This window comes from Populus euphratica, unplaced genomic scaffold (assembly GCF_000495115.2).
Source record: "Populus euphratica unplaced genomic scaffold, PopEup_1.0 scaffold221.1, whole genome shotgun sequence".
Classification (NCBI taxonomy): domain Eukaryota; kingdom Viridiplantae; phylum Streptophyta; class Magnoliopsida; order Malpighiales; family Salicaceae; genus Populus; species Populus euphratica.
Genome location: NW_011499927.1, coordinates 667,853 through 682,441, shown reverse-complemented (window position 1 = coordinate 682,441; position 14,589 = coordinate 667,853). Strand labels below are relative to the sequence as shown.

Genomic DNA, 14,589 nt, shown 5'->3' with positions numbered 1-14,589 from the left:
GGACCATAGGCATCAAAATCTTGGCCAAACATTTCCCAGCAACTTACCAAGGTAACTCACCTTTCTTTCACTGTCGCTGATTTTACTTTTTCCTTTTTACAAGTCCGGTACATGTCAATTAACAGGGCTATATATATATAAGCACACAATATTATAATAATTAAGATTTGGTAAAGGCCCACTAAATTGTAGAAAAGCTAAAATTAGGTCCTCCACTCATGCAAATTGCTGCCTTTTTTCTTTTTTTTTTTTCCTTTTTCCCTTCTTTTCCATTTGTCTTTTACATATTTATTGATTCTTTCAGCATGAAGAGACTAATATTTTTGTATTTTAAAAGTATCTTTTTAAATTTATTTTTTATTTTTTATTTTTTATTTCTAATTAATTTTTTATATAAAAAATAAATTTTTGAAAATAATAATTATCATAATAATTTAAATATGCTCTCAGTCTTCATTTGGGGCTCAGATTAAACCTCAAGCTATTAGACAAATCTCTATAATGATTTTGTATCTGTTGATCATTTAAAAGTAAGAAAATATTTTATGCTTTCCAACTTGAAAAAAAATATATTAAAAATCCAGTATTGTCATGAAACCTGGATCCCACCAGCAAACCTTTGTTTTTATCTTTTATCAACATTTATTTATTTTTCACACGAACGAAACTCCGAAAAAAATATTAATTAAAACTAGTTTTTTCGACACATAGTTAATTTTCAAGTATTCATTCAATTATTACATTGTATACTATTTTTTATACTACTTAATGAATGGATTGTTTGAATTATTTGTATATTAATAATTTTTTAAATATTATTTATAGAAAATTAAATTATTGTATTTTAAAAAAAATACTAATTCTTATAATTTATAATTAAATGAAGTTTTTTTTATTTATAATTTCAATAAAACAAGAAATCTCTATAAAAATAAATAGAGATAAAATTTATTAATTTTGATACAATTTTAGTATTCTTCATCTTTAATATTATTTATTTTTATTTTCTTATTTTAAGTATTAATTTTTATTTGTTTTGAAGGTAAAAGTTAAGTATCATCTAAGTTAGGAGTGATTTTATTAGAAGCTTATTTAGGGTTATATATTGTATATAAATAGGAAAATAATGGGAAAAAAGGACCGATATATTTTGTAGAAATTAATATTTTTTTAAAGAATCTTATTAATGTCTGTCTCTGATCTTAATTAGAGGTGGAGTTGGATTTATAAATTAATATATTGGAGTAAAATACATTGTTAGCAGTTATTGAGAGTATGATAGTAAATGAAAATATTTTAAGGAGTTTGTGATTTTATACATTGTTGTAAAATTTAGGTGGGTTAGCTCGAGACTTAATTAACTGAGAGTCTAAACTAATTTGGATTAAAAAAATATAAAAGAAATTAATTGATCCTGTTAAGAATCTGATTGACTCATGACTTAATCAATCCGGACTCAATTTGGTCAAAATCCAGCCCTCAACTTATTGATTTTTCTATAAATTTTTTAGTTAAAATATTATTTTTTCTATCATTTTTTATTTCAATAAAAATAAAAATTAACTTGAATTAATTCTTTTAACATGTAACACAAACCTTGTCTTTCATCATAACCACATACACAAAATTGATTTATTTTCCAAGAAAAATATGCATAATATCTTTCATAATATATTGCATAATATCTCTCATTTTCAAGGATTTAGTAAATAGTTTTTAAAAGATGTCAGATGTAAGGACTTTGATATAAGATTCTGAAATCTTTAGTGTTCTAATTGACATAATTGATTTTGTAGGGGATGATTTGAACTTTTTTAATAAATGAGGAACTAATTCGAGTTTATCCTTATTTTAAGCCAATTGACTTCCTTACAAATTGTCCAAATTAAGGTGAACGGTGAATTCCTTCCGGTGAGGTTTAAAACAAGTGGATACATGTCTTCTTATAAATAATACCCTCAAATGCTTCCCTAATTGAGTATCAATTTATATTCTTTAACAAATTCTGTGATGCTTGAGAAGTCGCTAATCCAAAAGTTTTAAGTTAATGGACAGGTATTAAATTATTATTTTAATTGAGTATAAATTTATATTCTGAAGTTTTTATGGCGTTTTAAATTTCATAACTGATCTAAAACTTTAAGCTAATTGATGGCCAATGAATTATCTGAAATGAATCAAACATTAAATTAAAATGAATAAATAAAAGCTAAATCTCATTGTGCTATTCAACGGAAAAGTGCAAAAAAAAAAATATTTTTAGGTTTTTTCATCTTATTTTATTTCAGTCATCAATAGTTTTTTAAAGAAATTTCATCATTTTAAATTGACTCAAATAATTTTTTTATTTATAATTTATTTTAACTAGCTTACTATAAAGTTATTGAGGCTTCAAAAAATTTTTTCCCAATAAGATTGGGTTTAGTTGATTAAAAAAATTAAAATTCTGAAAATCAAATTTAACAATAAAAGAAATATATATATTTTTATTAAAAATATTGTTCGGTCAATTCCTTTCCTTAAAAAAATACCTTGAGATTTTTTATAATCGTTTTTGTTCTTTTAATTTAAAAATTATATATTTTAATATAAAACCTCATTTCGTTTACATATCATACACTAAGTTTACAATAGGTTGCAAAAAGAGAGGGAAAGTCGCCAAAAAATTATGGAGAAAAGATAAAATATTTGTTGGCAAGCATCACAGAATGGCCAATCCCACCATAAGGATATTTCATGGTAGTTATAAAACTAAAAATAATCTATTTATTTATTTATTTATGTCTCTAGGATATTTTTAACCAGTTTTCCACCATAAGGAAGGCATGGGGAATGAAGATTAGAAGAGTTTTTATTTTATTTTTTCATAAAAGCTACTTTATATATATATATATATCATAATTTCATTTTTAAAATTTTAAAAGGCATAGCTATAAAGCAAATTGAAAAAAATAAGAATGGTCAATCCCTAACAATCTAAATGTAGAAAGATAAAATAAAAAAAATCAATTAATAAAAAAACCTAAACAAACAAAATACTTGTAAGCTAGAGTATGATAGATAAAACTTTTGAGGCAATTATGTAAACAAGATGATTTAATAAAAAAATAAGAAAAAAAGCAAAGCTTAATTTACTTAACATGATTACATTAGTCATCTTATTCAATTAATGCTAATACTTGTAAATCTCGTCAAGCATTCATGATTATAACTTATGTTAACAATAAATCAAGTTCCTTTCATAGCTCAGGTGTCGGTTATACCATACATTATGGGCTATGAAAGTGCCAAGCATTTGTTGTACCAAGTGTTATACAACATAAATCAAGATTAGTCATTTAACAAGCAAAGTATTAAAGAGTGAACAAGATAACAAATATAAAACATGTTAGTATCAAACATTAAAGTCCATATTAAGTTTACATTATACTTATTCTTACACCATTAGTGTAACCTTTTCACCTTGACATAATTAACTTAGCTAGACATAATGAAAGAAAGCAAAATAGATAAACAAAATAAGAACATAAAAGTTAACTAAGTAAAGGAAAGGAAATGAAAGGCATAAACTTAATATTAATGAAAACAAAGCATAAAAAATACAAAGAGAGAAAGGAAGAGCATGATCTTGATCTGGAAACCAAGATGCCTAAATGCATGGCAAATGCCTCCTTTTATAGGCCAAAATTGGGAACTATTGATTTGATGACTAATTGATAAGTGGGTGACCAACTTTTGACTTGGTGACAATCCTTATCTTCTTTTGTCTGCCCAAAACGTCATTGATAACGTCAAAACTGGAGCCAGTTGCAAACATGAAAGTTGTAGGCAATTGTCTCAGCTTTCTTGTGTAAAAACTTCAGCTCATTTGGACTTCTAGAACTCCAGATATGGCCAAAATACCGAACAGTGCTCGGGCTGGAAGACAGATTCGGTCTTCTTTGTTGTTGCTACAATTTTGACTTGATAATGGCCTTTTTAGATCTTGGGCTCCATATGAAAGTTGTAGGCCTATGTCTTACCTTTCCATCCATATAAATTGGACCTAAATCTGAGATCTGTAGCTCCAGATATGACCCCATTACCGAACAGTATTCCGGTTTGGATTGCATCGACATCTCTTTTCTAAGTTTGGTTATCTCTTTGTCCTTTCAATTTCAGTTCTTAAATTCATCAATCAATCCTTTCATTTATGTGATAGGCCTGCATTTAAAATGAATATTTACCATAAATTAAAGGTATCTTATATTATTAGATATGTTATTATAAAACATGCTTTAGTTAAGGAGTTATTGATACTTCAAGTGCAAAATGATGATATAAAACCATGATAAAGATGCACTTTTAAGTACTAATCACGAAGGAATCTAATTTTAAAGGATGAGACAAAAAAAACATAAAAATAAAAGCAACCCAAAAAAATATCTAAATAAAATGGCCAAACTTAATATCTAAGTTATGAGATTAAGATAACCTAATTGAAAAGAAACTGAAAAAAAGCATAAAGTTCATTTTTTAAAATAAACATTGTCAAATGATGAAATTAAAGAAAAATAATGTCAATTTTTGTTAACTTTTCAAACTCGTAATTTTGGATTACTAAGTCAATAAAATTCACTTGAAAAAACTATGAAGCCTAACTCTCGACAAATTAAAATTTGAATGATGAAATTAAAAAAAAAAATTTACAAAAGGATTCAAACACAAAAATAGCAATCAAGAAAATAAGGATCTAATTTGAAATAAAAAGGAAATGAGATGACAACCTGAAATTTTGTTTTGAATGATAAAATTAAAAAGAAAAATTAAATTGAAAAAAGAATGCAATTCAAAAATTAAAATCAAAAGAATGAAGATCATATTTGAAAAAATAACAAAATACAACTATGGATCTCTAATGATGAAATTGAAAACAAATTGAAATTTAATAAAAAAAAACTAGAAATCAAATAAATGAGAAAAAAATTTGATATATCAGTAAGTAAGAAAGAGTTTTTCAATGGCTAGTGAATTTTGAGGAAAGAAAAAAGAAATAATAATAAAAAAAATCTGTCAACAACACAAAAACACCTAAAACACCACACATGTCACTCCATGTAGAAAAAGGTTTACGATGCTTTTAAAATCGTAGCAGATGCCAAGGTACCTCCACGCCTCCAGCTAAGCACGAAGTGGCTCCACATGCCAGCCTCTTTTTAATAATAGTTTATACTTGTTAATCTACTATATTTTTTCAAGTCAACATGATTATAACCAAAAAATCAAAATACATATGTTAAAAAACCACATGAAAGCTCGTTTAATAACCTTTTTTTGTGAGGTAAATTCAATAACTTTAAGTTATTGTGAAGAAAAAAAACCTAAAGTTAAAAAGCATTTGAATGAAAGCTAATATATATATATATATATATATATATATATATTGCTATGAACAGTAATTAAGTCATTTATTATGATAAAAAAAAGTTAATGGACTAATTTAACGTATTTAACTCTGGTCAATCTAGTAATATCCAATGGATCTAAGCAAAAAAAGAAGAAGATCATATTTAACAAGTTTTTTGAGTGTTTTTTTAAAGGGTTACAATCCTTATTATATTATTTTATTCCACATTATAATAAGTCTAGAGCCACAATATTTTACCAATAAATTTTTATTCTCTTTATAAAATGATGATTATAATTATTATTATTATTATTATTAACAACACTAAAAGAATCGAGGGATAGACACTTGCTAACACTATTTATATGAACAGTAAAAGTTAGGTCCTTTTTTATTTTTTTAAATTTTACATCTCAATAATTTATTGATTTTAAATTGATTTTTATAATTTGTTTTATTTTGAATTTTATAAGATTATTATAGTCTCAAACAATCGTTTTAGTATTTGGTTGATATTTATTTTTTGAGCATTTATTTTTGTTATCATATAATTAAATAAAAATAGTTTAAAGAAACAAAATTATTAAATCTAGTAGAGTTTATGATCTAAGTCATGAGTTTGACAAGTTATGCCGTGAAATTTAAGTCAATCTAATATGTTATCTTCTCAATATTTAAATAAAAAAATATTATTTTAAATTTTTTTCTTAAAGTCAAATCATATTTTTATTAATCATTAGATTGTGTTTAGACTCACTGAATTGATAACTCATGTTAAAATAATTTTTATATAATTTAATTTAAAATTTAAATTAGATAGAAATCAAATCAAGAAATTTGAAAATTGACATGATAGAATTGATCTAATAACGATGTTTGATCTATAGCGCAACAAGGATGATAAACTAGTTTACCACTAATTTGGAAGAGAAGGAATATTATGTCCCTCATTTTTATAGCATTAGTGGTACAAACATAATTTTTTATGGAAAGAATGAAATGAAAAGAACAAAACATATACACAGAGCAATAACACAATTACTACGACCCATGAGCTCAAAAAAGAGAATCCAAGAAGAAAAGTAGGGAAAAAGAAGAGAAAAAGGTGGAGGGTCTTTTACCAAATGCTTAAAAGGGGACTCTCCATGCGAGTACTTGGAGACACACCCACCTCCCTCTCCCAACCAAAATGCCTTTTCTTTTCTACTACACCCTTTTGTACTGCAATTTAGGCCTTTGAAGATTGAGCCAGATACCAATTTAACAAGATATATATCAAATAATTGTTTATATTATAATAAAAATACTGCCCGAGGCCATCATCTCTCTCATTCTCAAATCCAAACAAAACTCAAAACAAAAGGGAAAAAAACAAAGAAAATAAAAAAGCAGACTCTGCGCTTTGGGGACTGCAAGTGCAAGCTTGCTCTCGCAACTCTCAAAGCAAAGCTGTATATTGTATAGTTCAAAAAGAATTCCTCAATTCTGTTTATTACCACCCACTACTCCATAACCCTAGAGCCACATGCTTTGCCATTCTCATCATCATCATCATCATCACCATCACCATCACCATCGCCATCACCAGCAGTTCAAGAACCAGTTTCGTCTTCATCTTCTTCTTTTTCCTCTTTTAGCTAGCTCACACTTTGTTTGATCTTGAACAACATCAATCCATTCTTCTCATTCAAAAGACTCAATCTACCAAAGTTTGGGTGTTCAAATAGTAACCAAAGATGATTAGTTTACTAGATTTCTATCATGTGATGACTGCAATGGTGCCACTTTACGTGGCCATGATTTTGGCCTATGGCTCGGTGAAATGGTGGAAGATTTTCACTCCTGATCAGTGCTCGGGCATCAACCGTTTTGTGGCGCTTTTTGCTGTCCCTCTCCTCTCTTTCCACTTCATATCTACCAATGATCCTTACAAAATGAACTTTCGCTTCATAGCTGCTGATACTCTACAAAAGATCATAGTTTTAGTAGTATTAGCATTTTGGACTATGTTTAGTAGAAGGGGTTGCTTGGAATGGACCATTACATTGTTCTCCCTTTCAACACTGCCCAACACTCTTGTTATGGGCATTCCTTTGCTCAAAGGAATGTATGGTGATTATTCTGGTAGTTTAATGGTGCAAGTTGTGGTCCTTCAATGCATCATTTGGTACACTTTGATGCTGTTTCTGTTTGAATATAGGGGTGCTAAACTGCTCATCTCTGAGCAATTTCCAGACACTGCTGGTTCCATTGTGTCAATCCATGTAGACTCTGATATCATGTCACTTGATGGTAGACAGCCTCTAGAAACCGAAGCAGCGATCAAAGAAGATGGAAAGCTACATGTCACTGTTAGGAAATCCAATGCTTCGAGATCAGATATTTTCTCAAGAAGGTCTCAAGGTCTGTCATCAACAACACCAAGGCCATCAAACCTTACCAATGCCGAGATTTACTCTTTACAATCATCAAGAAATCCAACTCCGAGAGGGTCTAGTTTCAATCACACGGATTTCTACTCAATGATGGCGGCTGGTAGAAACTCAAATTTTGGTGCTTCAGATGTTTATGGACTATCAGCATCTCGGGGACCAACACCGAGGCCATCCAATTTTGAAGAAGAGCATGGTGGAAGTAACAAACCAAGGTTCCATTACCACGCGCCAGGTGGTGCAACTCATTATCCAGCACCAAACCCTGGCATGTTTTCTCCAACAACTGCAGCTAAAGGTGCTGCAGCAAATGCCAATAATGCTGTTGCAAAGAAACCTAATGGGCAAGCTCAACAGAAAGCTGAAGATGGTAGGGACCTTCATATGTTTGTTTGGAGTTCAAGTGCTTCTCCTGTTTCAGATGTTTTTGGTGGTCAAGATTATGGTGCCCATGACCAGAAAGATGTTAGGCTCGCTGTATCTCCTGGAAAAGGTGCTTAATTAATTTTTCCAGTTTGGTTAATTAGTTTGCAAATATTATGAATAAATCCAGATTTTAGATTGTTCTCTTTGTTTTTCTACTTTTATTCATCTGCTTTACACTCACTATTATTTCGTTTCTTGATTGCTGTTTTTGTCGGCTTTGGAGTTTCAGTTGATGGACATACGGAGAATCAGGAGGACTATAATTTAGAGAGAGATGGTTTTAGCTTTGGAAATAGAGGAATGGACAGAGAAATGAATAACCATGAAGGTGAGAAAGTCGGTGCTGCAGGCAAACCAAAACCAATGCCCCCAACAAGTGTCATGACAAGGCTTATACTAATCATGGTCTGGAGGAAACTTATCAGAAACCCCAACACTTACTCCAGCTTAATTGGTCTCACCTGGTCCTTGGTTTCTTTCAGGTACGGTACACCACTAAACCCATTAAGATCTTTGTGTATCTGGACAGTACAGTAGTTAATGTATCTGGGTATCTTTTTTGTTTTTATTTTTGATTAATGGGATATTGATTGTCCTTGGATCTCTGGTTTCTTACAGGTGGGATGTACAGATGCCTGCGATTATAGCTAAGTCCATTTCCATTCTGTCAGACGCAGGGCTCGGCATGGCAATGTTCAGTCTCGGTCAGTATCAGACTCTTGTCGTCTCCTTTTTTAACTTTCGTTACAGCTTACTATCCTTTATTCTTCCCATTTTGTTCTCTAAAAATCTTTTTTGATTCTCTCTTGCTACTTTTTCATTATTAATGTCCCAAGAAAGCAAGCAGACTAGCAAAGTAAAGTGTGCCAACAGTCCGAGGGTGATCATGTTGTTGGGGTTTTCTTTTTTTTCTCACCCTATTACAAATCCCTCGCTTTTTGCCTGTTTGTGCTGATGAATATTAGTGGTAGTGATGATGAAAGTTGTATCACATCAAAAAAATGGTGGACGAGCATGCTCTTATTGCCTGCTGCCTTTTGATGTGTTGACAGGTCTGTTTATGGCTTTGCAACCAAGGATCATAGCATGTGGGAATTCCGTCGCAGCTTTTGCTATGGCTGTGAGATTCCTTACAGGTCCAGCTGTCATGGCAGCTGCTTCTATTGCTGTTGGTCTCAGAGGCACGCTCTTACACATTGCCATTGTTCAGGTCACTTTAACACACTATCTCCTGTGTTTTCTTTTCTACTGTGCTCTATCTCGTTCTCTTGCCTCCTCCTGACACAACCAATCCTACTTAACTACAAAAGCTCCAAAAAACTTAATTACTTCCTAAACAATGTTTGCTATATCCAGATAAGATTTTTTATTCAGTTGAAATTATCCCCATGCTGGAATTAGATTCTTAGTGCAAAAAACATTGAATCTCTTATATCGCCAAATGAATAAAACAAGAAATATTTGTTAGCTATTTTCAGATATTTTTCATCTCCAAAACTAAAATAACAATAAAAAAAGGGTGTCTGCACTGGTCGGGTATTGTGTCTAATATTTTGAGGAAAAAGATTGAAGCATTCTGGAGGTAGCTAAAACTGATCTGGAAAAAGCAATGACAGCAAAAAGAACTAGAGTAATTACAGCGAGCCCAATAATGAATCAAACCTTAAGGATCTGTTTGGGGTTACTGATGAACAGCAAGTATCTGTACCTTTACTAACATGTCCCTTTGCCCTTCTTGTGCTTCCCTTCCCGAACGAAAAACACAGGCAGCTCTCCCACAAGGAATTGTCCCCTTTGTCTTTGCCAAGGAGTACAACGTGCATCCTGATATTCTCAGTACAGCGTGAGTATATTTTCCAAACAAAGCATCATAGCTTATGCACCATTATTTATATTTATTGTTCTCCTTTTCATTCGCCATCTTTTTCCATTGTTTTCTCTTATTCTCATCACTTGCTTTTGGTTTTTGAAATCGCAGTGTCATATTTGGGATGCTAATCGCATTGCCCATAACTCTTGTGTACTACATCTTAATGGGGCTATGAAGAGGAAGGAAAAATACCTCGGATATTGGAATCCATGCAGACCCCATCTGGGCTACTAGCTCGTGCATGGAAAAACTGAAAGTCAAAATTTTAAAGGACAGAGAGAAAAGCAGCCATGGTGAATCTTTCTAGCGAAATGTCTTCTTTTGCCTAGAGAAGTTGTAAAATTAATGTTTGTAGTAAGGTTATTAATGAAAAAAAATGGTGCCCTAGTTAATTAGCTTTTCTTTAACCATGTTCCCAGACATTTATGCTAGAAGCGCAACACAAATTACAAATGAAAAGAAGGGAAGGAAATTGTTAGTGTTTTTTTTTTTTATAAATAATATAGGTTTTCGAGCCTTCATATGTCTTTAAAAAAGTTTGAAAATTAATGATTATATAGATCATTAATTATGACATGAAAAACCTTGAAACTCGAGGCCTTTAAAAAAAATCCAAAAAAAAAAAGAAAATAAGCAATAAATCCCAGGAATTTATAGGTAAAGTTGGAAAAAAAAATGCTTATTTCCATGTGGATATTTGAGCATCTAATTCAGAGAATTGAGTATAATAGTGAATTAAATAGTTTATTTGTAAAAATATATATTAAAATATTTTTTTTATTTTTAAAAATTATTTGACATTAATATAATATTTTTTTTAAAAATTATTTTTGACATTAATATAATATTAAAACAATCTAAAATTATAATATTTTTTTTAAATCATATTATTAAGAAACACGGTTTTAAGAAACCTCGTTTCCAATACTGCCTTGATTAAATGGTTGGGTTACTAGATGAGGTGATTAAGAGGGATTAGAGAAACATTAGTTATTGACCCCAAATAAAGATGATAATTTGGAGATATATACTTTTTAGCCATGCTTTTGGATTGCATGTATGAGAGATAGTGCAATTAGGGCCCCTCCATTACAAGATGGGGTTTCGAAATTGATGTAGACCTCCTTGGAATAATGGGAGACAATAGTCACATCCAGAGTTTCTCCTCCTCCTCCTTCAACCTCCCCACATCCAGAGTTTCTCCTCCTCCTCCTTCTTCAACCTCCTAATTCTTTAGTTAAACACATGACCTTTTTCTTGACACCTTTCCCTTTCATCCTTGCTCTATGCTTAGTGCTACGAATAAATTCATTTTGAACAAGCATGTTATGTTCTTAATTAAACAATGGAATATAAAGGCTACCGCAAGAGCATCAGTCATTCACTCCACATTCATCTTATTTTCTTCCTTCAAATCATTACATTCTTCCACAACTAGAGCATGAAATGCCCAAACCCAAGAACTCCCCCTTGAAAATACCTTCAAAAGGGATCACGTTCGAGACAAGTTTTCCTCCCACATGAGGTGTAAAGTTTAGGTGCTTAAAGAAATAGATATCGCTGGTGTCATGCATAATCATTGCTGTGAAATCATGTGCGCATCCAATTTCCTATATGATAATCCTATTTTGGATGAGGTTTGCATTAAAACAATCCTTTATATATATATATATATAGATTTTGGATGAGGTTTGCATTAAAACAATCTTTTATATATATATATTAGGACGAGAAGGAAAAAGAAAAGAAGATGTGAGTGAGCATTGCCTAAATCTTCATGAATAATGAAATCATTTACTGTGTAAAAATTACTGTTCTTTTTCTTGAAATCATTGGATTGTCTCCTAAATCTTCGTTTTCCCAATTAATGCTTCAAATTTAGGTATATATCTTCATTATAGTTATAAAATATAATGGCTTTTTTGTATGCAATTTGGAGCTGCAATTAGTCCCATCTCGTTAATTAATAGGTGCTCAATTATTGTAATCACGTATTAAAAAATCCATTTGTGTTCGTGAGAAAGACAGTTTGGAAGCTTATAGTGGAAACACAAAGATTTCTTCTTCTTTTTTCTTAATAAAAAACCAATATTAATATATTATATAATATGAATTAAACATGGGAATTGAAGCTTTGGATTTCAATAAATGAGTTGAAGGGCCAACGCTCACTTTCGCTGACTCGGCTGCCAATAAGCAGCATGGGTTTTGCCTAAAGAGAGAGTGGCACCACAACAAGATGTCACTATATGCATTATGCATTTGTCAGAAAATTATTGAGCCGTTGGCTTAGAACACTTGCCCTCGTCTGTGGCCTGCTTGAAGAAACTTGCAGATTCTATTCAATGAGGTCAAGATGCCTCTCATTGCTGTTTTCACCGCATTTTTCTGTGCTCTAGTCGGCTCCCAGAAAGCGACTGTTGCTTCACCTTTTAGGATATTTTCTGCTTTATGTGTGTGTGTGTGTGTGTGTATCGTTATCAATGAAAATCCTGGTGAACATTCATTTTCATGGCCTTGAACTAGGAAAAACCTTTTCCCAGGAATTAACTGTTTCCTAATGATAACTGCTACAAAAACAATGACAATATAAGCATATTAGTTTACCTTTTGATTTAAACATAATTGAAAAATGCTATTTCTATTAATGATAAAATAGTGTTAAAGTTGAGAATTAGTTTAATTTTAAAATTAATCAAAATATATCCAAGCTAGTTTGAATACCAACATTAATCAAGATAAAAAAATTGATTGAAAATCACTAAAAGTTTAAGAAATAAATGATTTGGGTGATAGGAAAAAAATTCTAATTTTCCTGAATATAAGAAATTATATTATTTATTTATAAACTCGTTATTAGCTTGTATTTTTTCTTGAATCTAATTTATATTAATCAATACTTTTTTCTTGGGTCTAATTTTAACTAGTTAATTATAATTTTCTTACTATCTTAGGCTAAAAGAGAACTCAGTGGGGACAAATCAGATTCAAAATTTCTTAATCATGAATTCGAGTAACATAAAAAAATAAGGTAAAAAAATCATAAAATTTACTAATTAAAATTGACAATTTTTATTAGAATTATAAAAAAAACTCACCCTATAAATAAATAGTGGGTTTTTGATATTTTTAAATATAACTCAAAGTAGTTGATCTAGTGAGTACAAAGACAAGTTCCTTTCATTGAATTTTTGGATTCAAACCTTAAGAGCAACACCCAGAAAAATGTATTAAATTTATTTGAATGCCCGACACAGGGGATGCATTTTTATAATGGTTCACTGAGGAAATTAATCCTAATTAACATGTAAACTGGTTTAAAAACATATTTTATAGCCAAATAAAAAAGTATTCTTAAATTTTATTGGACAACCACTCATAATCTCATCATCTTATTGTGAATCATTGGATTTCTTCTTTTTTCTTAATTTATTTAATATTGTTGTTATTAATCTTTGAAAAAGATGCGTTTGATAGAGAATTGATTTGAAACTCAATCATTTGCTGCCACTAGCGAAAATGAACTCATCTTGGAAGGCGGCTTCTTCTTCTTTTTCTTTTTTTTCTTTTCTTTTCTTTCCTACACAATTCTATTAAAACATGTGCTTCTATACACATGCTGCCACTAGCGAAAATGAACTCATCTTGTAAGGCGGCTTCTTCTTCTTCTTTCTTTTCTTTTCTTTCCTTTCATACACAATTCTATTGAAACATGTGCTTCTATACACATATATACACACATGATAGCTATATTACCTCCGCTTTATTGTAAGTCAAATAAAAAATAAATAAGAAAAAAATAATATTCAATCAACACTAACATGTATTTTTTAAAAAAATTATAGAATAAAAAACAAAATATTTAATGATAAAAATAAAAAACAATTTCAATATGTGTTAAGCCATAAAACCCATATCTAAACCATTTGATTTGAGATACAAACTAAAAAAAATTATAAAATTCAATTCCTAACAAATCAAATATTAATAGAAAAGGATTAAGAAGTGATATTTAAATATACCAAACCAAGAGAATTGCTTTGAAATATTAAATGTTCGGTATGAATCTCGAGGAAAGAGAGAGAAAAAACAACAACACTGATGATAATAAATCCATTGAAATCAAACATGAGCTGTTTGTTGAGTAAAAAGATGTTGTGACGAATCAAATAACATTGGGGAAGCATATTTTCAACCTTTGTATGATATTGCATGCATCACCAAAGCAATGCACCTTTTCCCATGTAGGTGGTAAAGTTTTTTTTAATTATTGTAAAAGATTAATTTTTATAGTTATCAAATCCGGCCCGGGGGTTGACTCAGCTAAGGGACTAGTTCTGGATTTCATGGGTTAACCTGAATTTTTTTTTAAAATATTTAAAGCTTTAATATTTCATATGAAAAAAATAAGAAAAAATTCATGTGAATATAAACTACACGTGTTGTAAATAATGAAGTTTAAAATAATATTTTAA

General features: G+C 30.2%; 1 protein-coding gene across 1 annotated transcript; it reads left to right on the top strand.

Moving 5' to 3' along the window:
- Window positions 1–6,544: 6,544 nt before the first annotated feature.
- Window positions 6,545–10,597, top strand: LOC105135791 (probable auxin efflux carrier component 1c). Its single transcript, XM_011040829.1, has 6 exons — window positions 6,545–8,311; window positions 8,474–8,726; window positions 8,863–8,948; window positions 9,297–9,454; window positions 10,011–10,087; window positions 10,223–10,597. Exons 1-6 carry the CDS (start codon window positions 7,123–7,125, stop codon window positions 10,287–10,289), a joined length of 1,830 nt encoding a protein of 609 aa, XP_011039131.1. The 5' UTR covers window positions 6,545–7,122; the 3' UTR covers window positions 10,290–10,597.
- Window positions 10,598–14,589: the final 3,992 nt, after the last annotated feature.